Source organism: Labrus bergylta, chromosome 18 (assembly GCF_963930695.1).
Source record: "Labrus bergylta chromosome 18, fLabBer1.1, whole genome shotgun sequence".
In the NCBI taxonomy this organism is placed as follows: Eukaryota; Metazoa; Chordata; class Actinopteri; order Labriformes; family Labridae; genus Labrus; species Labrus bergylta.
Genome location: NC_089212.1, coordinates 20,760,470 through 20,785,426, shown reverse-complemented (window position 1 = coordinate 20,785,426; position 24,957 = coordinate 20,760,470). Strand labels below are relative to the sequence as shown.

General features: G+C 41.0%; 1 protein-coding gene across 2 annotated transcripts in view; it reads left to right on the top strand.

Annotated features, from left to right (window-relative positions):
* stxbp6 (syntaxin binding protein 6 (amisyn)) overlaps window positions 1-3,126 on the top strand; it is a 62,424-nt gene extending 59,298 nt beyond the window's left edge. For both annotated transcript variants that reach the window (XM_065966519.1, XM_020638722.3), the window contains one exon: window positions 1,557-3,126. In XM_065966519.1, coding sequence (XP_065822591.1) covers window positions 1,557-1,580 — 24 coding nt within the window. In that variant the 3' untranslated portion in view covers window positions 1,581-3,126. The remainder of the gene's footprint in view (window positions 1-1,556) is intronic.
* Window positions 3,127-24,957: the final 21,831 nt, after the last annotated feature.

The window sequence follows — 24,957 nt, the reverse complement described above, 5'->3', positions numbered from 1 at the left end:
TAAATGCCTTCCAGCAGCCTTTTTCTTAGTTGAACATTTTTAAATAGTCAAATCCAGAAAGAATTTCAGTATTTTCTTGAGATGAGTCAAGTCTCTGAGATGTCTTTGAGATGAAAAACATGTCATGGTTAACAATTAATCATCAACAATATATTTTGTGGATCAGCTTTGATAGAAGACAACATGACGTTGCGTTTTAATTCAGTCTCCTTTTTCTTGTTTCTGGTTCTGCATCAGACCAAAACCTTCCTGCAACATCAGCACAAACTAAAACAACTGTGGAAACTAATTTAAAGTAGAGTGAGTTTATTTTAAAGATGGGAACCTTTCCAGCAGTACTCTGACACTTTCTTACTCCTGGCAGTTTCAGTAGAGCTGAGCAGATAAACTGTATATCAACGTAAACAGAAAGGCGTGTTCCTTTCCTGGAAAAGGAATTACCCTAACTGAACTCACTTTGATAAGAAGAATAAATAGAGTTCTTGAGAATGTTTCACAATAGTGTTTTTCCACACTAACTTGTGTCAGTTGGTCCAGACTTTTGTGGCCAAAGTTTTAGACTTTCCAAAGATGGTATCAAACATAATCATACTCACTCTGAAATCCAACCAGCCTTAGCAATGATTTAAAAAAGCCTACTATAAAAACTGTTTCTCTATTTCCCAATCGACACAAAGCTCAATCCACAATCCTTTGCAAAATGTTCTCTGCCTTAATCAAATTCCTGACCCCTGTGACACCATGATTTTCATATAAAATCATATTATCTACTGATTTCCATCATGGAGGATATAAAAAAGCAGTGTTAGGTTGTTCAAATTCGGTGCATATCAATTGAAAACTGCTTTAATAGTAAGTTGAAATGTTCTGTCTCGAATATCAATGATGCTTCAGAAATATCTATACGTCTCTTTTTCTTGCTGTCATGAAATGTTTCTGACGAGATGGCAGCCGTTGTGAAAATGCAAAACGCCTGTTGTAAATGACACAAACTCACACAAACGATAGCTAATTGGTAAGGCCAGGATGTCCTCTATACCAGTGGTTCTCAACTGGTCCAGCCTCAGGACCAAGTACTCCTTCATGAAAAATCTGAGCCCAAATTTCTCATATTATTCATTCAGTCAGATTTATTTAAAGAGAAACGGTGCAGTTTGGACCTCAGAGGGGACACAGCATGCTAGAACAAAGTAACTGAATGAAACAAAAAGTGTTTTGTAGACTTTTTGACATCATTTTTCTTCCAGGCGAACATTTGCGACCCACTGAAAACGGCTCCACAACCCACTTTTGGGTCCTGACCCACCAGTTGAGAACCACTGCTCCCATACTGTGCAACAGGTTTTTAGCTTTATAGCTCAACAGGTTTTACAAATATCCTTTGGAGATGAATAAATGACTGGGTTTCAGTTATGTATCCTCATTTTTACTCACTCATATTTGATGTTAGACCTACAGTTACAGCTACAGTGAGGTAGCTGGAAAGCATGATGCTGATAGGTGGCTTTAAATACTCACTATATCATTCCTCAACCCCCACCCTCATTTTTCTACAGCTTGCCATGAAGCACAAGTGTTAAACCACTGCCAAAATCAACTGGGGGGAGGGGGATCAACCAATCGCCCGTCGTTGTACAGGAGAAGGATTCCAGAGTTTATTCTTTTCAAAAGTTGTAATATGATTACTGTTTGTTAACAATGTTAACATTTTAATGTTTTGCGTTGTGTTCTGATGCATCTTCGGATGGTGACACGTCGAGCTGAAGGTGACAACGAGAGGTAAACAATCCTACAGCAGAATGTTTTCAAGCTTCTGTTTGCCAAAAAAACCACAAACAACTCCCAACGCAGCCCCAGCTACGACTGTATTTTCATAACCTCAGTCAATGAAGACACTCGCACGTCTCACATGCTTCAACACTAATGTGACTGCACACATGCTGACGAGTCATTATCACTAATCAGTGCGAGGCAAGCAACAGCTCGTCCTGCAGGTTATTAAATTGTTATAAATGAATTAAACAGAGTTATTTATGAGCCCTGCAGTGATTATGCAGTCTGACTGTAGTGACTGACCCTCTCATGGGTTTTGACTTTGAACGGATACATAACACGTTGCACAACTGATGACAGCCACAGTTTAAAAAAGATGACGCTCAAAAAGAATAATTACATCTGTGGATAAAACAACGTTAACTCCGCCCTTTAACATCAATAAACCTTTATTCTTACAATGCTTTAAATCAAACATTCATGTATCTAATGCTTCCGTCTCTGTAAGGACTTTTGGGCGTCGCAGTCTGTCGCTCAGTTGTTTTGTCTCTCATTTCAAGATGTATAAATACCAGTATTAGTCAACTTACAGCATTTTATTTTATCTGAAACCGAAGGGAGTAATCAGAGAGAGTATATAAAAAAACTAAATCCAAATATAATATTTCAGCTGTTGAGTCAGACTTGTCTTACATTGGAATATAAACCAAAACTACCAGGAATACATTTTCCAACGTTTTTGGAAGTGTACTTGAAGATCTCATGTTTTAAAAAAAAATAAGCTTTTAAAGTATCATAATTTATGTTTAGGGGAATTGGGGGTCTAATTCAGTAAACCAGCTTCTGCATTGTAAAAAGCAAAAAGTGTGATTCCTCACTATTATATCTCGATGTCTGTAAAGCTGATATGTCTCACAAACATGGGATGTTTTTTAAAAATACTCCCGGCTGTTATCTCCACTTCACACAGTGATTATGTGTTCTGCTTTTTGTATACGTTGGGGTGGTCACTATAATGATGTGTACACTGTTAAACACAGGGCCAAATGTCTTCAATGTCCGCAGCAGCAGTGTGTACTTCTAGTGTTTGGTTTGTGTCATTTCTCTCTCACTGACCGACCCTTTTGGCTTCCTCGCTGGTCACTTAGCACCATCACAATCGAGATGTATTTGATTCTTTTTATATTTTGAATTTTATATAATTCACAATGTTACAATGCACCGACAACCTTATCTCGCAGAGCACTGTTGAGTTCACAATGAAACGTTCCAGTTGCCTCACTGTTATTGTGCTTGTATTCCTCTTAACACTTTGGATGTTTTATGTTTTAATAAAAAGATGTGTCAAACAAATGGTGTCCTTTATTTTGAACAACCGCCTTAAGCAATTCCATAAAAACTGGAACTAGAAGTAGTGCTTTTATTTTGAAGAGTGTTTTTCATTGATTTTTGTCTTTTACGCACATTGATTTTCTCATGAACAATAATCTGTTTACGGAGTCCTTTATGTAATTGTCTGTGTTGTGCTCAGTGTCTCTATGCCTACACGATGCTCACATCACACTGATCTCACCGCTCTATGAAAGTCAAAGGTGTTAAATTGAGTCACAAACACCATGAAAATTAAACGTTCGTTTTTGAATTAGTGCCTTTTGCTGTTAACCTCTCACCTCAGTCAGCACATCAGTGTTTATATAGACTTACGTATTATTGTCGCTACCCAGGGTCACACTGAAGATCAATGAAGTACAGTGTTTTTTACATTCACTTTGGTTGGAGTTAATTAAATCTCAGTTTTGTGTTTGTACTTTATGGGAGAGTTGATAAAAAGTTACAGGAGGAATAGTAAGTGCAGGTCACATTTCACTTTGACTACTTGTGTCTATTTTGTATATAATTTGAGCTTTCTCTGTCTATTTGATATCTTACACTGAACATAAAGTAACATTTTATCTGCATGTTTTACACTTCTGACTTGTTTTCAGGGTCTGATCTTATTGTTTCAAAGTGGAAAAAACACATTTTTGATAACCTTCCATTGATAACTCTGTACATCTAAAACAGAAATAAACATACGACTTAAAGTTGTGCAAATCCTTTCCCCTGGTACTGGTGATGAAAACCTCTACAAGTGAATGCTGGTGAAATCTTTCCCTTAAAGAAATAATGTTGATATTCCCTCTTGGAAAGTACATTTTGGGAATAGCATTCTTTGACAAATCAACTTTGACTTTTAAATCCTAAAAATGACAAACCCCACCCTCCTACAGTGAAAAAAGACAATTGGCAATCACATTTTGCCCAGTGGCTGAGTTCAAAGTTGTTGTAACCATAGACTGTAAAAATAAGTTGTCGTAACCAATCAGTGTAGAGTACAGCCTAAGTGTATTACATTGACCAAAATCTTTCGGCCAGGATGAAACACAGAAACACTGCAGTCAAGGGACCAGCAGAAGTCATACTATTAGAAAGTCATTTTCAAACCTAATGGTGGTAAAGCTGAGATATCCTGTTATTTATTCCCTTATTTTATATTGTGTCTGTATCCCATAATACAGCTCAATAGCCTGTTGTACCTAGCCTCCCAATTATGGTAAAAGCCTTGTCTACCAAACTCCATGGCCCCCCTTAGTTTACAAACCCAAGCTGTCATCAATCGATGACATCACTACAGTTGTCCTTGGAAAAGCCAGAAGGGTCATTATAGATCTCTTTTCAAAGTCTGAGTAATTCCTGCTCCAACAAAAAGATCTTTATGTATAAATATATTGCTTCATCCCATACTTTTATATTAATATTATACCAACCCACGCCTTTAACAGCTTTGGCTTTTGGACGTCATGTTTGATGCCAGGTTGAGTTTATGTTGGCAGCTCTTTTTTAATCAGAAATTAATGGGAAAAGTCCATATTTCTAGTTCCATGCCAGACTTGGCTTATGAAGGCAATGTTGAAAAAGCCTCCATCTGTCTTCTCTCAATCACATTTTTGGACTATCATATAAAAAGTGATACCCATTCCTAATATAGTCCATCATTACTTATCATAGACTAAATACAGGCTATGTGTTGTATGCATGTCCTCGTTTTTGGGGCTTTAATGCCTTTATTGACAGGAGTGGATAGAGTTGGTCACAGAGATGAGAAAATGGGGAATGACATGCGGTGAAGTGCAAAAGGTCAGACTTGAGCCCTATCCACGAGATGCGAGGACTAACACATCTGTTCATTGGGCGGCCATCATAGTCCCTTGGCTATCTGACACCCTGGTATACACACATTTTCTCACCTGTAGCAACAGCCATCAGTATTTAAAAATAGTGTGTGTCCAACACAGAATGTTTTGATGCAGTATTGTAGAAGTAAGACCCTGAGCTTTGAACAAATTCCTGCCTTCATACATTTAAAGAGGAAACTCATTTATCGATGAAGACTTGTGAAGTATGAAAGAGTCAGCTGAGCAGAAACAAATCTTACCAAAACATCTATGTTACATCTTCCCTCCCTGCCACCTTAATTGTATTTAAATCATGTAATTAATGGTGTGGACCAATTCGTCAAGCAGCAGCGGCAGTACGCCTAGTAGCACTGCTGAAATACATGATCTATAGCTTTTAGTGCTGCAGGAGGAGGGGGGAGTAAGTACCTCATAAAAGCCCCGGTGCACATCTCTGCTGCCATTACTCACTCTGCCAGCTCCTGTGAATCACTCCTGGCCCTCTTCTTAAAACCCACCTCTAATCCCTCAGCTCTTTATTTCCCTCCCAGCTTTAGCTACACTGAGCTCCTCATTTCAGCACACACATTTCAAACACATGGACGATATTTTTTGTTATCCCTGAGAATGTATCTTGTTGCATTGAAGTGCTTGAATACCTTTCTACCTTTTACATTTTACATGAAGACCCGTCACAGCGTAATAACCTTTGTTTGCCACTAGGGGGTGCACTAGCCTAGCATAAAACAATCCATTAACTCTTATCAGCTAGCTTCACTGCCCTGTAGCTTATTGACCAGTCCAGGTGATTATTCGTGTGTCATTTCAGTGTGTTGCATTCATTGATCCCAGGCTGGAGGCGTGAATTAACGCCTGATTGAAAGCTGTTCAGCACAAGTAATTGCTGCAGTGAACGTCTGACAGGGGCTTGAATTATAGTGGGACAGAGCCGGTGGGCAGCTACACAATTGAACCCCCCCCCCCCCCCCCCCCCCCCCATCCTGCACAGAGAGCACAACACACACAGGAAGTCTTAGAAGATTGAGGGTGTTATTGGGATTCCTAAATTTGCTCTGTCAGTATTTTTTTGATCAGTTCATCTGATACAAATGTTACACAATTTCTGCTTAGGAAAAATTATTTGTAGACCTTTTAGTAGACATAGCAATAGCAGACCATGAAGCCTCTTCTTTCCAAGAGCAGTCCACCATTACTTGGAAATACTGTCAAATCAATGAATTCCCAATGCACTCGAAGGAAAAGTATTCTTTGGCCTCTTTTACTGATATCATTTTGTTGCATTATTATCAGTCTTTTAAATGTTGTTACTAGAAGGACTTGAGACCATCTTTATGGTTTTTATACACTCCTGGGTGGTTTATTCTTTAACAACACTGTGTCCTGTTTTATTAGTGTCATCATGTTAAGGTCTGGTCATTATCTGCAAAGAAACCAACTAAAAAAAAAATGTCATGGTGTACAAGAAACAATGTAATTTCATGAAATATCAGTGCAAGCCAAATGAAATGAAACATTTAAAGTAAAAGCACTTCAGAATGGCAGTAGAACTCCTTTTCATGAAGATATCTTAGCACTGGTGGGGCAGTGGTTGGTGCGCACGCCCCAATGTGCATAAGCTGTAGTCCTCCAAACTGGCGGCCCAGGTTCAAAATCCGGCCCGTGGCTCCTTTCCAGCGCGTCATTCCCCGCTCTCTCTCTCCCAGATTTCCGGCTCCATCCACTGTCCTATCTCTCCAATAAAGGCATAAGAAGCACCAAAAAGAACCATAAAAATGCAGAATCTGTAGGCACAGGACTGCTGTTTGGGTATAGTATTGTTTTGATTTGTATCTGCTATTTCTCGGTTGATTTCTATTTGTAGAATGAGTAATATATACCACTACTGTTTCATTGGCTGTCTCTCTTTTAAGAAATAAAAATATATCTTTGCACTGATTAACGCACAGAGGAAACACTGTTGGGTGTTACATCCTGTTGGTACTCATTTATTCATCGATGTTGAGCACAAGACCCGAGAATGTGTCCAGTCAGGTGTCACCTTGAGAGGTGCACTCTCATGAATGTCGATTTGGGAGTCGGAGAGGCTCGATGGCTGCCCCGCTCACTAACTGGCTGGCTTTTCAGCCTCAGGGCGACTCCTTTTTAATCTGCCAACCTCCCCAAAGCTCCACGGGAGTAATTACAAGTTACACCCAGAGGTGAGAGGGCTGAATGAATTGGGACTGCAACTCTATTTCTCATTATCGCATACAAATCTCTGCAATGATTTCCGAGTAGTCCTATTAGTCGGGACTGGATCTTACCCCCAAAGTCAAAGTTTAATAACTGCAGCAGGATATTGCCTGTGTCCCCTTGGGTATTTGGGAAAGTGGGATACAGAGAAATGTGTCTGGATTGGAGCAAACTGTGAGAGAAAGTACTTAAAAACTTTATGAAATGTTTCAAAGCTGCATTGCTCACTGTGCTTGTAGAGTACTCTTTAAATTAAATCTCTCTCGCTACAAGCAAAATGTAAACATGCCCTAAAACGACTCTTTCTTTAGATGTAATAAGAATCAGTGTTTATTAAAACAGTATGCTTTTAAACCTTGCCTTAACATTACAAGTTCACCTCATTTATTCATGAGTTTACTTCTATGGAAGTTCTTCTTCATCACTGCTGCAAACCATGTTGTTGTTTTGCTGCATCAGCTCGTTTCTGCTAGATGCTAACTCTTAGTTCCTCCAAGCTCAGTGTGTGCTTGTATGGAGAGATCAGATACCCATTGCCTTTATTGCAGATCAGGATAACTTTTTAATACTCAGCACACACACATAAAACCATAAAAAAAAGTAGCAAAATATCATTCATTCTGAAGGTTTGAGCACAAGTGAGCATCCACCCCATGTGCATTCAGTGTTATGCTGTAATACATTCAGTCAATCAACCCAAATGCAACAAGTTTTGGGATAGTCCGTTTTTTAAGGTGTTCGTCTGACAAGTAAATATTAAAAAAATCTGCTCTGCTACCTTCCAGAATTGTATCCGCCTGTCTGTCTGTGTCTCTATCTATGAATATGTATGTGTACATATATATATACTGTATATACGTATACTGTATACAGTATGTCTTTGTGTGTATATTTGTGCAGCATGATTGTCCTGCATGTACCTCGTCATGCTACCATTTGTCACAAGCACATGAGCAGAACACAAAACTAGAGAGGAATCAGCAAAGAAAGAAAAGGAGAGAATGATTGTCTGAGGCCTGAAGTTACAGAATCACTCCTTTTTGAGGGGGTTTCTTGCTTTTGCCTCTCCATTGTACCTGTTTTCACTTCTGTTTGCACCAAAGCTGGTGAAAATGATTCACAATCGTTTGTGCTTCCTAAATGGACAGATTGAAATCTCTGAAGTTTCACTGACTCGGTGTTATACTGTGACCAGTAAATCATCCCTATATATATTTTTTATTACATTTAAAGAAGCATTGTTATTATAAGCTGAACATTTATAGACAGATCAAATGATTGGAAAAAATAATTGGCAGTATCAGTTATCCATAAAGAAGTATTTAATGTAAACACTAAATAATCTACAAGAACAGAGCATAACTTAAAGCGGACACTAGGTTAAAGAGCAGCTCGGAGAAGAACACTATGTTATGCAATGAAGCATTTGCATAGACAGAATAAGGTCACACTGTGCTCCTATGCTCAGCTGAGATATGTGCAGTCACATGGTAGCAACAAGTAAGAATGAAGAAGGAGACAATTATGGATGTGAGCACGGTGTCAGAAATGCATGTGTGTGTGTGTGTGTTTGTGACGTGATTATAATAACAGTGATAGTTTGGATTTTAAAGATACGGGCTCTGAGTGTTGGAGCTTTGGGAAGTCACCTCAGCGCCCTGCCCACAGTGACTTGGCAGATGTGTAGCGAGGCGAAGTGCACAACAGCTGCTCGCTCTAAATCGGGCCTCCCGTTCTCCCCTCTGCCTTTGAGTTCCTGTGGAGTGCAATGTCAGCCGTGCTCCAATCATCGTTCATTATCCTGATATGTAGCTACTTCTCTCTTACACAATCTCTTCTAGTATTGTTCTTGTCTTTTTTGTGTGTGTGTGTGTGTGGAAGTGGGTCAAAATTTACTTTGGCAACTTTACTCCCTTTGCACACTAGGTTGTTTTTTTTTTATTCCTAGCTTTGAGTCGTGTTTAATTTTCCATCAGCTTAGGAAAAACCCCTGATATAGCTGACTGTTAATTAAAAATCACAAAACACATATTTTATAAATACCACCTGAAGCTCCTGCTGAAAATAGGACACGATGCAGAAGACAAAGTTGGGTGATGGGGGAAGAAAATCTGCAATTGTGGACTTTTTAACGCCATTTACTGTTTACACTGGATTACTGCTGTTACACAGATGCAACACATCAGGGATGCCTGCTAAGAGAAAACACCTGCAATGCTAGAGCTATACAAGAACATGGCTCCTCTTATTGCCTGTACAGCCTCTAAGCCTCAAAACACTATACACAGTAGGAGAAAGAAAATGGTTTTGTATGTAGTTCCATGTGTGTCTTGGTGCACAACATGATGTGGTATCATTATAGGTCCAGCAGCACACTCCTGTAGTATTTCCAGCTGTTAAGATATTGACTTGCCTGAAGAAACCGATTGGCTTCAAACCAGCAGTGACATGCAATCGCTCCCTCTTCTGGGACCACTCAATGCACCAACCCCCCCCCCCCCCCCCCCCCGCCGCCACGTCTCATGGATGAGGTGATCATGAGAGTCAGTCTGCCTCTTTCAAAGACATATATCAACCAGGGTGTTTCTCATGTTCAGTGGAGATACATGCAGCTGTTTCACACTCAAAGGTGAAGCCCTGAGCTACACTGTGTGAGACCTTTCTGCTGTAGCTCAGACCATAAAGTGTGAGACACTACAAGACGACTTAAGATCATAGTTAGCGCCAGGAACCCATCAAAATGTGGTTCTAAAACCTAATGTTAAATTAAAGTCACATTTTTTTCTATGCGTTTCCCCCCCTTAAAAAATTATCTCTCATCATTGAAATACGAATGAGACATGTTTGAAATTCCAGCATTACTTCAGGTTTTGTTTTTTCTCCCAACATCGTCGCTGCCTTTGCTTTACTGTGCTCATTTTCTTTAAGGTCTCTATTTTACTTGTAACTTAAAGCATTTTTTGTGCTACTTCTGAGTCCCATGCAAGCTTCCAAAAGAAAGCTGTTGCAGCCACTTACAATAAACACAAATACAAGATTTCACAGATGCATCAGCTTCTCAATCTGTCTTTTGGTTTGATAAACTGCATTCAACCTCCTTACATATCAGCTCCACTTACTCTGAGTTAGCATTGATCTGTGGGCACAAGCTGATTGAAATTCTGCCTGTACGCTGTGTGTGTGTTTGAAGGGAGGAGGCAGAATCAATCCAAACATGGTCAACCTTAATGTTTTCCGAGCCTAAATCCTTTCCTTATTAGTCGTCTGTTTGTTGCAGATACGGTGCCTTTGATAGCTTCAGTTTACCTTTTTGAAGGATGCAAAAATGTTTTCGAAAGGGATATTCCCGTTAGGAGGCCTCTCTGCTCCTCAGCGCCAGCAGGACATCAGTATGCAGACAACGCCCTACAGTTTTGCAGTGCATGCTGCGTGAAGCCTCTAAATCACGGCGGAATATGCAGGAGGGAGAATTCATAACAAAATCTGTCACTTCCTATTTGTCTGTGATACATCACCGAAGCCTTTTTAATATTCTCTCAATTCCACCAGAGGAATTGGGGGTTGGGGGGGTATCAAGGCGAGTTATTGTAAGTCTAGTCTTTTTTTTGTTGTTGTTGGTGCTGTGTCTGGGCCGGAGGTAACCGCAGTGTGAAGCTGTGAAGCAGCAGGAGTTTGTATCCGTCTCTCTATCGACGTGGGAGATTTATCTTCGAGGCAAAGAGGCGGCGCCCAAAACCGTGTATCAGCAAAGTAACGACAAGCCCTGCACTGACACCAGGGGGCAGCAATTAACATGCATTAATCACATCGATTTAGACTTCAGCTCCTCTTGGTTAGAGCTCTGTCTTTTCTCTGCTGCACATTCTCACACAGTCGAGCCCTCGCAGACACAAACACAAACTGTTGTTCATGGAGCATCCTGCTTCTGTCCAGGCTAATATGGGGCCTGATAACGGCCTCTTAGCAAATGTCTCAGAGCTTTGTCACACCAGGGGAGGAGGTAGTCAGAAAAAAACCGTCAAAGAAGTTGTGAAGCAACACTTTTCAACTTTTCAAAGAGAAAATCCCAGCTTTAAAGTTTGAATCCAAAAAACATAATATCAGTCTTATTTGTTTTCATTCATTTCTGTGCAGGTTTCCTTGTCCTCTCCGTGCCCTCATGCCTTCTCCTTTTGATCATGCTCAAAGGTTCAGCATGTGTATTCCCATATTCAACCACTAAGGGGCACTGCAGCTTAAGCTGACTCCTGTGGACCAGGAGAACCCGGCTGAACCTTTTCAAACAAGCGAGGACCGGCCGCAACAGTGTCAGATGCTCGCCTTAGTGCCAGCCCCTAAAAGTTACCCAGGATACCTCAAATCTGCTGAGCTGTCTTCTCTTTCCGCTCCTCTCTCTCTCCCTACCGCAATATGACTTTTTCCTCCCAACTCCCAGAGAAACTTCTTAACATCTTATTCTTCCGGCTATCAACCCCCCCTCCCCCTCCCCCTATTCCTTATTCGTCCCCCCTTCTTCTCGTGTGCTGCGCTTCCCCTCTTGCTCGATTTTTTTTTTTCTTTTTCTTGGAGGCATCAAGTCCTATCCAGCTGTAGTCAATCTAATCCCTCTAATTCAGTTAATCTAATTTTCTGGATATGGTCACACTGCTGATCTCTACTACCGGCCCTCTAAAATCTCTCTCATACGCTGATGTTCTGCCCAAATCCTCCCGAGCCTGCACTTTTCCCACTTCTCCACATTACTTCTTAAAAGAAAAGTGACTGATTGGCACTTGTTTCAGTTTGTAAAGTATGATACAATGAATGCTCAAGTACCATTTTAAGGGGGGAATGTATTCTACTTTAAACTGCATGCTGGCTCTCCCATGTATGCATCCCAGTGTTTTGATCACATGGCACATCTGGACACTCCTCTTATTGATTTTTAACACATTCAATCTATAACTAGTGATACATCTACCTTTTTTTAAGTGGACTGGAGCAACTGATGGTACAGAGGTCATAATGTTATATAAATTATTCAAATCTAACTGACCCAGGATAATGGTTGACTTTATTAGTTTGGCTTTTTTTTAGACATTTCGGCTCAGAGCGAGGGAGGATTCAGTCCACCCACACATTCCTTCAACCTTTGCTTCAGATCTATATCTAGGTTGTCTGTGTTATTCAAAGGGGAGATCATTATTAAACAATCTGATTCATGATTGACGTGAACACAGCGAGCGTTTCCTTGATGGACAACAGAACCTTCTGAACGTATCTGATGAAGTATCTGTTGGTTTCCAGCAGGCTCATCTCTCATTCAGTATTCATAAGATGCTGCCAGTGTGCAGTGCACGCGTGTTCGAGGGATTACCAAGGTCTATTAGCAGATAAGAGGGACTTTCTCTGTGGAATTCGCTGGAGATGGGGTATGTAGGTTAAACATTATGTGTCCCGACTCTCGCTTGTTAATCACAATCACAGATAAGCTCGGTGTTGCCCGCGTCTTGCTGCACCGTTTTAACTCGAGGCGTCTCAAATGCCACTTGTTTCATCATGCACTTCTGCTGCCGCTCCATAACCCAACTCTACACTCCCTCTCTCCCTGACTTTTCCTCGTGCCGGGCTGCAGCAAATCTCTGCAGTGCTCGTCAAAAAAGAAGAAGAAGAAGAAGAAGGAGAAGAGAAATGCATTAGATCAGCTTGAAAAATGGTCTTCTTTACACATCCTCCTGTAACCTGTTATCATGTACAGAAGCGAGGATAAAAAAAAAAATCTCATTTGTGTGGGTAATGGTGTCAGTCTCATAGAGGGGATTAGGGCCAGGACACACACACACATTCACAAAACCGCAGGGGGAAAGTGGGCCGAACAGCACACACCCTTGTGTCACATCTCATAGTCTGGATGTGTTTGTCCGGCCTGACAGCTGAACAGAATAAGCACATAATATTCTTATCCAGACGGTCTTTTTCCTGTTTTTTCCCTCCTCTTCTTCGCACATAGCTTTTGATCCTTACCCTTCTGTCTTCTTTTTTTCCACTCCCCCGGCCACCCTTGGCCCACTTATGGATTTATAGGTCAGCTGTCCGACAACTTCGAGTCCGTCTTATTTAATTCTCCCCCAATGGGTGTCAAGAAAATGAGTTACCTGCTATCGCTCAGTTTGTAGAAATACAGTAAGTTACCACCTGCTGTCTGCGAAACTGAGGGACCGCAGGAATTTAATCTGTGCAGCTCTGAGTTCTGAATGTCATGAATAGTAAGAGGGGGAGGTGTAGGATATAGGTGAGAGAAGAAGCGGGACGTGGGAAAACTTTTGTCGCCGTTGTTTGATTGGTTAGGGCTGATGACTCACTTCAGTGGCCCTGGGATAGATAAGATGTCAAGAAAATCCAAACTGACTTTTTTTCATTAGTTCTTATTTCTTTCTTGTGTCTGCACAATATTCTTCTTTCCAGTTCCCCCCTGCTCCTGCGCTGTCCTCAGCTGCCTCCTCTTCTTCGATCTATTTTCTTTTCCCCAGTGAAATATAGACGCGTTTGGGATGACTGCAATGCAGCTGAAACAACAGAATTGCTCTTACTCCCAGATCAGACAGGAAGGGAGGGTGGCCTGTCATCCAGGCGGCCTGTGTGGAGGTTTAAAGAGCCCCCTTGCCTTTGGGATCTGGATCAGACTGGGTCATCTGAACTGGAGGGGGAAGGGGGTGGGGGTGGGGGGGTTCTGCTCTGCCAACAGATCCTCAAAGAAGTGAAGAAGAGAAAGCCGCCGGTCCCGTCTCAGCATGGGTACAGCACCACAGAGATAAAACAAGAGATAAAAAGAAATCGAGAGGGGTAGAAAAAAAAAGAATAAGAAATTGTAGGGAAAGTAATAAGCCTTCAATCTACTCTAAAGTTCAACTTTACCAGGACTTTTTTTTTTCTTTTACGTTTTTGACTGCACATAAACAAACATTGCATTTCAACACAACATGTTGGTACTGCGCCTGAAGAACTCTCTGCTTTCTTACACCGACCTGAGCGTCTCTCAGTGTGGATTCAGCCTCCTGTTGTCTTTGTAAACAACCCAGGCAGGTGTTTTCCATCCTGCTTGATTCTTTTGTCCAGTGCCACTCTCACAACCCCTCCCCCCCCCCGCCAGCACAGCCCGGCAGGTGTATCAGTGTCATCCAGTGTCCGCCATGCGTCAAGGAGGTAAATATAACGCAGACTTTGGGGCTTAACAGTTAATTTGAATGCTTTAGGGAGCAGTCAGACTTTTATACCTGGAATTAGAGGGTTGAAAGAGGGCTACATAGCATGTGTGAACACGTGTTGGGGTCACTGTGACCTGTGTCCATAAATTCAAACTGCATTCTAAAAATGTATGTGGAAAAAACCACCCAGAGAAGTTTCTGGTAGCAGAATGTTTGAGGCCAAAACATTGCAATATTTGAACTTTTGAATCTAGAATCAATATAAAACAATTATTTTAGATAGTGAATGAATCTGACTGAATTCCTCTTTCATTTGAGTTTACTTAAAAGGGTTATGCGGTAACACTATTACATTAAGATCATGATGATCTGAAAATGTTCCCTTTGAGATTGTATCCATTAAAAGAAGAATGTGTGACATTTTACACATAATTACAGCAGAAACCAAGTATGTCTCTCTGAGTCATGTCGTCTACAATGAGTGAGAAGCGCGAGTCCCGCCAGCTGTATTGTTGTCGTTGCCGTGTTTACATCATGTTTACATGGACGGGACAGCCTTGTATATAAAGCTGTTTGATTCAAGGACTATAGAAAAGGAGAATAACATCCTCACTGATTATTTGGATTTCAAGTGTCTTTCGATCACGGTCAATTTATGTGCAATATGAAGCGACGGGCTAACTAGGGTGTGCTAACATTAGCCTGCTAACACAACAAAGCAGGTCACAGGCAATTGCAGCTCCAGCAAAGGGCAATTTTGTCTGCCACTTGTGCTTAATGGAGCTTCATTATGGTGCGTTCTAAATTATAACTCCTTTGTGTGAACGCAAGTGGAGACGGGGTTGGAGGTGTGCCGCTGGAGGAGAGCGGAGGCTTCAGAACAGCGGAGGTGTCGCCAAACAGCAGTTTGTTTTGGTTTAATGCTGGAGCTCAAGGTCGACATGTACTGGATCAAAAAGTTGCACATTTTTCCTTTAAATAATAATTTCTCTGTAAGAAAATCAAATGCCTCATTCTTTAATATTAACTTAATCGTCATCTCCTAGAAAAATGTATTTGGGTTTTAAGCTGTTGGTTTGATTAAAGGAAGCAATTTTAAGACGTTATTTTGAGGTGTGGGAGGTTTAAATGTGCATTTTTCCAACTCTCTGACATCAAGTTTAAACCCAAACTGCAAATAAATCAATATTAATATAATCGTATCTTACATATCTTACTTGCTTTCAGTATAGCTGCAGACGAATCTCAACTAATTCAACACATTTCTGCAAACCAATTAGTTGTTTTAGCTTTGGATGGCATGTCTTCAATGGTAAGATTAATGTTTCTTTTCTGTCAAACCAAAGTGTCAACGAGGCCAGTGACATAATAGATGTTTGTGTTTGGCTGCTATTTGTCTCAGACGAGCCTTTTACACTTCCCTTTGAGGTCACTCCTTTCAACCAGAAAATCTGCCCACACTGACACCAAAAGTCAATCTGTGCCCATTGAGTGAAGTTACACCATTAACCTGAGTGGATGGGATGAGCACGACTTTGTGGTTTAGTTCAACAACCACTAAGTACATTTATTCAAGTAGTGTACAGTAATGAGAATATCACGTTGATGTTTCTTTTTATTACCTTCAACTAGATTTCAAAAGAAGCTGTTGTACTTTTCTACACTATATTTACCTCAGAGCGAGAGTTCATAATCAGATTGAGTCGGATTAGAAATACATGGTGCACTCATAGAATGAGATACATTTTTAAAGATGACAACAGAACTGATCGACCTTTTCCAGCTTGTAACTCCACTATTGTTGAATTGAGGCATTAAGATGGGCTCCTTGTAGCAGAATGCAATAGTGTCCTGAGTCAGTGATTGGCCCTGTCTATCAGTGTCGTGCTGCCTATCAGCTCCAGATGACAGACAATTAGAGGCAGTAGAAATGGCTTTTGAAGCAGACCTATTCCCCCTGAATTCCCCTGTCACAGCTTGTTGCGATAAGACAGTGACTGCAGAGGCACTGCAATTGGGATAGCAGGGTAGTCAGTCACACCATGCATTCATATTTCAACAGCCACTTGGGCTGAGACTGACTTAGAGGACGCGCACACCATCATGCACATACACACACATAAATACAAACTATGGCACTTAGGAAACACACACTATTTCACTCTAGAGTCGGTTTGTGTGTAGCCTCTGCTTTATTCAGCACAGTTGTTTTTTACCCACTTGATGAAGGAGAAGGAAAGCTGAATGCATATTCAGAGTGGAGACTGTCTGCCACAGCATGCCTTAAAAACTACTCACTTATTCAATGCACAGAAGCAATTAGGAGGAAATGAAATTTCTGCATTGCTGAGTTGATGTTTATGGCTCCGGCTGAGGAGCTAATTATTTTTTGTGTGCAGGCACCTCAACAGCAAGAGAAAAAAAGCCCCTAGCATCAAATACCTTCCTTAAATAATCTGTTTTGCTCACTTTATTATCGGTGAACTGAGATGCTAATGTGTTTCGCTGTCTCTAATAAGACTGGGAATGTGTACTAGTCAGAGTCTCATATAGTAAACTATGTGTATCATTCATAGAGAGTAATATGGGAATTATACCACCATGTATTTGTGTATTTGTGAACCTGTATTAGTCGTCAGTCTAAATTAAAAAAAGATCAGTTTAATTTAGGAACTATGGCATTGTTTCAAAATGTTAGCAAATGAGATGGCACTCATTTACTGGCATTGTTGCCCACTGATCTTTAACCAACCCCTCGTTAAGAATCGAGTCAGATTTAATAATTACAAAAAAAGAAAAATATTCTAAAACTACCTTGTCCAAAACTCATTATTTTCTATGGATCATTTGAATTCCTGTAAATGAATCACCTAATAAAACAAGTGACAAACATTGTCATTGATACTGATGGATTATTTTTTTAGTCAAAATTAATTTACACAGTAAATGTGAGTTTCACTCAGCCTCACACAAAAGGTAAGGAAATGTGTATTTGGTTGTAACTGCTTCTTTGCAATGCATCTTATACCTTTGGAAAGCCTGTTTATTTCCCTTTTTAAATGGTGCCACATTTGTAAGGAACATGCATTTGTGGGATGAGCAGCAGAGCTGAGTTTGTGGGTTGTGTGCATGAAAAACTTGCCACTGTTAAAACAAAGAAATGATCTACCAAACACAAATTTCCTTATTTTTTGTGCAATGTTTGTCTAATATATAGATACATACATGAAGTGGTAACATTCTTAAGATTAGCATGGCATATTAAATAACAAATGCATTTTAGGTTGATATACCCAACAAAAATGTAACTCCATAATACTGTATATAGTTCATATTATGATCACACAGTGCCTTTTATAAGATATACGATTAATCCTATTAAATGTCAAATATAATGAAGCAAACAAACTTCTTTATTTGGCTGTCTATGAGTTACAACAATAACACTTTTTCAAATAATGAAGTTGAGATTGTGTAAACTGGAAGGCTGTTAAAAACAGTTCTAACTGTCCAGTGCAAAGAGACACAGTAGTTTCATTGGTTTAACCATGAGATTATTGACCCTGATCATAAACAACAACTCTTCAGACCTGTTGTAGCTTTGTACTGTACATGGTCACTGTTGCCTGAGTGGTACCTCACACTTAAAAAGAAGCATAAAAAAAGAAAGGGTTAAACCAAAGGTAAGACAGTGTTTCCAGATTCCCTGTCATGGGAAACTTTCCCACTCTCAGACGTGGAGTTTCACAGTCTTTGTTTGCAAGAAAGTGTGAGTGGGTGTGCACGTGTTTAATGTATGCTGTGTGTACAAAAAGTGTGTAGGTGTGTGAGCCCTTATGTGGACAGCTCTCCCAGGTGCAGCTTCTAGTTAAGAAAAGGACACTGTGTGGTTGAAGCAAAAAACAATCTGTTGGCAGATATAGATATATATTTTTAAATCTATGTATATGAGCGACTATGTGGTTGCATTTTTTCCAATTATTCAGAAACAAATCAATATACAAATTACAATTGATCAAGCTTTCTTCTCTAAAAAATTATATTATCAATGAGAGCATACTAAAGGCACAGTACTTTTCCAGGATGGATTGTATTCTATTTATTATTGTTTTTTAGTATTGTTTTCTCTGTTATGACAGAACTATTATCAATGCATGCATGTATAACCATAGAGCTGATGCACAGTGGCTCTATTTCTTATTACAAGTAACAAATAGTATGCTGCATAATCAGAATTACATTACTGCACAGATGGAGGACGTTTTGCCAAATACAGCTTGCTGAGAAGAACACATTTGAAAATGAATATTTAATGTGAAACCGGTGATTCCAGCAGGAAGCACAAAGCCCTGCAGAGGAAACTGGTGTCGTGTGTCAAACGCAAGGGGTCACAGATTTAAAGCCAACCTCTGCACCTTTGACCTGTAGCTTCTCTGAGTCGGCAGAGTTAAGATAGTGTGCACTCAGCATCCCACAGCCGGGTAGAAAGATGCAGCTTAAGGGGCAGAGGATGTCGGAGGTGGGAGGAGTTGGTGCTCTTAAGTGAAGCTCCAGAGGTTGGGAGGGTCAAAGGGAAGCAGTGTCCCTGTGAGACCTGCCTTCATCTCCTGCTCAGCGCTCTCACTTTGTGATGCAATGTGTGCTTCCTTTATCAGCAGTTTGTCTCATGTTTGTTTCTACAATCCACGAGGCTTTAGTAAAAGGAATTGACTGGGACTATCTAGATTATTGTGAAACAAGCATTAGAACAATGGATGATGCAGATCACCTGCCATGTTTGTTAGCACATCCCATCCTAACTGATTTACTTTGGATTCAGCACACAAACGACCACACATTTCGTCCAATCCATAATCGGCAATATTGTATCAGCTACTTACAAAGCATGTCCTGTTATCCTGGGTTGGGAATCCTGCAACCTGACAGGTAAATGAGTGTGTTCTGATAAGCTTTCATATTTCTTGTACTTGCTGAAATATTATCAAGATTAACACTGGAACCGTTTCCTTCAGCTCTTGGCGAGCTCCATTAACCATTCTCCAGTGTATTTGACATCCTTTATACTGAGCCAGGAATTTTTATTAAGAGGTGGGCATGCAGTCCTCAGGTGCACCATTAACCACACTGTCCTTTTTCTCTAATGCACCAGTGTATGTCACTGACAGCACAGAGCAGAAATTGTATGCATTGGCTCTTTGACTGTCATTCACCCTGACAACAGCAGCTTCCCAAGTTAGTCTTAATATTTCAGTGTTTTATTGTGAGAAGCATGAAGTCATTTTTGAGCCTCGGTAAGATTACGTAACCTCACACTAGTCACTTCCATTCACACCTAGCACATCTACACCCGTGGTACTGTTAACTCACCTCCCCCACCTCACTACTTAGGTATGAATGTTCACAGAATAGATGAGTTCATGCTTGTTTATCAGAGATCCATGGATTTATCATGAGAAATATCCTTTAAAGGACGAATGTGTGACTTTTTGATCCAGTCGATGTCGCTCTTGAGCACCAGCATGAAACGAAAAAAAAACTGCTGTTTGGCGGCACCTCGGCTATTCTGAAGCCTCCGCTCTCCTCCAGCGACACACCTCCAACCTCTCTCCACTCGCATTCACATGGAGTTATCATCAGAACGCGCCATAATTAAGCGCAAGCGGTGGACAAAATCTTCCTTCGCTCGAGCTGCAATTGGCTGTGGCCTGCATTGTTGTGTTAGCAGGCTAATGTTAGCACACTTTGGTTAACACTTAGCTTCATATTGCACATAAATTGACACAGAATGACAGAGATCTAAACACACTTACATGGCATCCAAATAAGCAGTGACTATGTTTTTCTCCTTTTCTCTAGACCTTGACTAAAACAGCTTTATACTCAAGGCCGTGTCCATAAACATGATGTAAACGACAACAGACTCACGCTTCTCGCTCATTGTAGACAGTCATGACTCAGAGAGACATTTACTTAAGACAAACTTGATTTCTGCTTTATTCATGTGTAAAATGTTGCACATGCTTCCTTTGAATATATGTAAATCTAAAGAGAACTGATTTGAGATGCAAATGTTTTTCCCTAAAGAAACTAAATAACATTCACAGTTTTAAAATTGTTTGTCATCAGGATGCTTAATATTTTCTTTTTACTTTAGCTTAATTGCTTATTCATTGCATCAAATCCTCATTATTGCAGTCTTTAATGTCTTTTGTTGTCTAAAGCAGTTTAAAATTGGTTCATTTCCTTTTAATCGTTGCATGTGTCACTAAATTATTGTGTTTTTTCTAACATGAAGAGCTGTAGTTTAGGATTAGATCATCGGCTCTGGTGGATTATATTGGAGTTTATTAAATGAATTGCACAGCACTGTGACTGCAGTTCCTCATGTCTTCATCTAAACACGTTGAATGTAATGCACTGTAGCCACTGAGTCGCAGGTGTCTCTGCTGGTGTGTTTATCCTTACGTCTTCCCCTAAATGAACCTGTCAATCTTCACTAATGTTTGCTTTAGCCTTGACCCCGACGTGAACCAAACGTCATGTCAGAGCTGTCTGCTCTTTGAAAAAAGCCTCCAGTCCAGCTCCAATCTCTCACTCCGTCTTCGTACTCAGCTGGTTTGTTTCAAGGAAAATTATTCTGTTTTTCTACACAGCCTAAGTATGTCCATAAATGTTTATTTTCTCTTGTTCATGCTTGTCAGTCTCGCTTCCTTTCCTTTTCTTTTCCTGACTTTACATGTAATGTGTCCTTTGGATTGTGAAATGATATCCAGTTTAGCATTTGTAGTATGCTGGGACTGCGTACTGTAATTTTTCTGGCTGCGAGTAATTCATTTTTAGTTTGTTTTTCCATTTACAGACACATATGATCAGGAGGTGAATACAAACAACACTCTTATATGGCATTAGCTTGTATCCTGTATTCTAAATGGTTGCCCCCAGTCACCCCTAATCCTCGCTTCCTTCCTCCCTTGCTCTCCTGACAACGTGTCATTCTCTCCTGTGTCTCTATTAGCCTCAGCCCATCATCTCAGCCCCTCCCTCTCTCCATTCCTCCATCCCTCCATCCCTCCATCCCTCCTTATGTTATACCTCAACCCCCTGGAGAGGAGCGATACTGCTGATGCATCACCACCAGAGATAATTTGTTTAAATGACAGATTAGGAGCGTAACTCGATTTGTGTCCGATACTGTATGTAGTGTCTGTTACCAATCTAATAAAGCCACCTCCCCGCCCCCCCATTGCTTCCTTCTCTTAGCCCCTCCTCTCCTCCACGCACGTTCCCTGCACCCTTGCTTGTATCTGCAGCAATAAACTCTCAGCACAACAAGAAAGAAAGGAAATAAAGAAGGGGGAGCAGCAGAGGCTCGTCTCCAGGGCTGTAACACGATCGCAAGCCGGGGCCACCATGGCCTCCGCATTAATTGAATTGCGAGGCCGGGAAGCTGTGAGGTTTGGCGAGGCGCTCATTGACTCATTGATCGGCGCAGAGGGGCCGCAGATATATGCCTTGCAGTCGCGGCCAATCAATCAAACAATTAAGCCCGGTCTCTGTTGCTGGCTGTGGTCCATTTAAGTCTAACCTCCCGGCCCCCGTTGCTACACATTCCAAATTAATTGCTTCTCGCCACAGAATAGGCCTCGTCTCTCATACACCCGCTTTGTACCTGGGGAAAAAGGAACTGTGAGTCTGCATTTCCCCACAATTCCCATCCCTATAAAGCGCCTGTGTAAGCCGTGACAATACTCAATCCCTGCTCAGGGACGCTCAGCTCCAACTGCCTTTCTTTCAGTGCGAAATCCAAACACGTTTTTATTGGATATTCGTCACAAAAGGACTAGTTATGTCGGCTCTTGGGGAGCTGTCGAGGGAAAAAAAAGAGAAAAGATGGAGTATGTTTCTGCTTGTTCATGCAGAGGGATGCACCCGGCAAGAGGAGGAGGAGGAGGAGGAGGAGGAGGGGTCATCAGCACGGCCTTTCCAGCTGCATGCCCCTCCTCCTTCCACCTTCTTCCCCTTCCCCTCCTTCCAGTCTTGCAGGGCAGTAAAACCATGTCCTACAACAGCGGCAGGAGGATTATTCCTCGTTCATGGATTCGTGACTGGAATCCTCAGCCGCTCTCCTCTCTCGCCATATGGCATTATCAATTTTGTTCACCATGGCAGAGCCTGTCACCTTAAGACTGCGCCTCCCTGGCATGCCGCCCTAGCTAGCATCTGTCAGAGGGGACTAGTGGGGGTTTAATGTCTCAGTCTCACTTGCACTCTGCGTCTTTCCTTCTTCCTTTCACACTTAAGACTTTTCCTCTCTTCTCCCTCTTCTCCTTCTCACCTCCCTCCTCCTTTTTTCACCATCATCATTTTGGGGTGTATCATGGAAAAACGTTTCGGTGTCTAGCCTTGAACCCCCTGCCCCTAAACCTGAGCTTCATCACCCCTTATGCTCCTCTTGTATAGAAGAGACCGCCATGGCTATTGGCAAGATATGATAAATCAAAGATGTCTCCTTTTTAGGAACGTGTCCTTAATCTTTCCCCATGGCCACCTGGCCTGCTTTGTGACCTTGAGGAGATGTGTCCGATGCTGAGAGGCCGGCAGGATGTCACATACACACACACACACCACATATGCTCGCACACTCACACCGTGCACACACACTCGCATCCACTCTGGCATATGACAAGTAGTGCATTTGTGGCGTGGATGTCCTTGGGCTGTAAACACACACAGTCAGAGAAGTGAAGGACCTGGGATGTCACCAAATAAAGATGGAAGGTGTTGAGGAGTAATTCTGTCATCGGGGAGGCAGCTGATGTAACAGAGACAGACAGTCAGACTCCTGGATCATGGCCTGTACATGGAAGTGAACTCATTACATTATAGATTTAGCCTGAAGTCGATTGTTCTATCCTCAACAATGTGTATTTAATACATAATAAGTTTCAGTTTCTACTCAGCAAACAGACTTGTTTAATGTCACAATGTCAGTACTGCAGCAGTCATCGTGTTTTTCCTGCAACACGATATCATACCACCATACCAACCATGCAATGCGATGTGATACGTATACATTTTGGGAAAATTGTACTTTACATGTACTTCCAGCTTCCACAGCAGCAATGAACGAGTGTAAAAAGAACATACAGGCAAGCGGAAAGGAGCGGAAAGCAGTTTCATTAGGGGCACAAAGATAACACCAGCCGCTCTCTGGTCACAGGATATAAATGTCATCACCTTCACTTACTCACGCTGAATTTTCTTAATAATTTCCTGCTGCTTTGACACATCAGCCATTACCGACTTCACATGGAAATTTTGGAAAATTGTTCTAATTAAGATCAGCATGGAAACTCAACATAGATAACAGAATATATAGAATATAATCTCTAGGACCACCTCATCTGCATACAATTAAAAACATGTAGATGAGGTGGCCTAGATTTTATTACTTTGTTCTGGTTGTACCTTTGTAGTCCGAGATGTATTGACCAACAGGTATCAACAGGCTTTGGTTTTTGCATGAACAGTTTGTATGAAAAGCAAAATCAGGCAGAACACAATCCACCAGAATGACATCTAACTCCTGTGTCAATCTAACCATTTCTTTCTCTCTATCAACAGATATGCATAGTAAGACAAAGTGAAGCCTCTTGTGTGATAATGTTGGAATTTTGTTGACCTGCATGCGGCCGCTGGGCACATAATAATTTCACACATTTTGTTTCATCTTCTTGCTATTTGTAGTTCTGTTGAACCTGTATGAAAAAAAGAAAGTGATATTTCCTACAAAACTCAATGATTGTAAATTAAGAGTAAATAAAAATGTGATGCCTGCATACACTGTTGATCTTTTTTTTTACTTTGCAAAGTTTGGATTAATGAAATTGAAGTTTAGAATCCCAAATATGGACATTCTTTTAATTATGGTCAAGTGTTTCTGTGATAAAAGGCAACTTATTATTCATAATATGGGCATGAACCTGCTTTGCATAATGTTTGAATGATCAAATGATGCTCAAAAATAACTGTGCTGAAAAATAATCTAGTCCAAGGCTAGTGTAAAATTCCACGCTTAATGAAATAATCATGAGACCAGAGATTGAACTGAATATGAAAATATGATGCCTGGGTTAGCAGTGAAGCTCAAGTCGACTTTTTGTGTGTGTGTGTGTGTGTGTGTGTGTGTGTGTGTGTGTGTGTTTCACATGGAGTCCTAGTGGAGGGGGGGAGGGTTTCACATTTTTTTTTTTCACCCTAGATCTCTGGTAGTTAAAAGTCCCCAGACTGACAGCACCATAGAGAGAGAGGGATAGAGAAGTGAGGGGAGACAGGAGGCAAGCCCAAGCCTTCTCAAAGTAGAACATTCGCACCATATTGAAAGCATCCCAGGCCTGGCAGCAGCTTATTTTAGCCAGGCAGCATTGATCTCATGCCAAGTCATTTTTAGCAGGATGATGTGTCCTTTATCTGTACCTTTTGGGGATGTTGATTCTCTGTGCTGTGTGTCTTATGTTTTCACCAGACAGAGG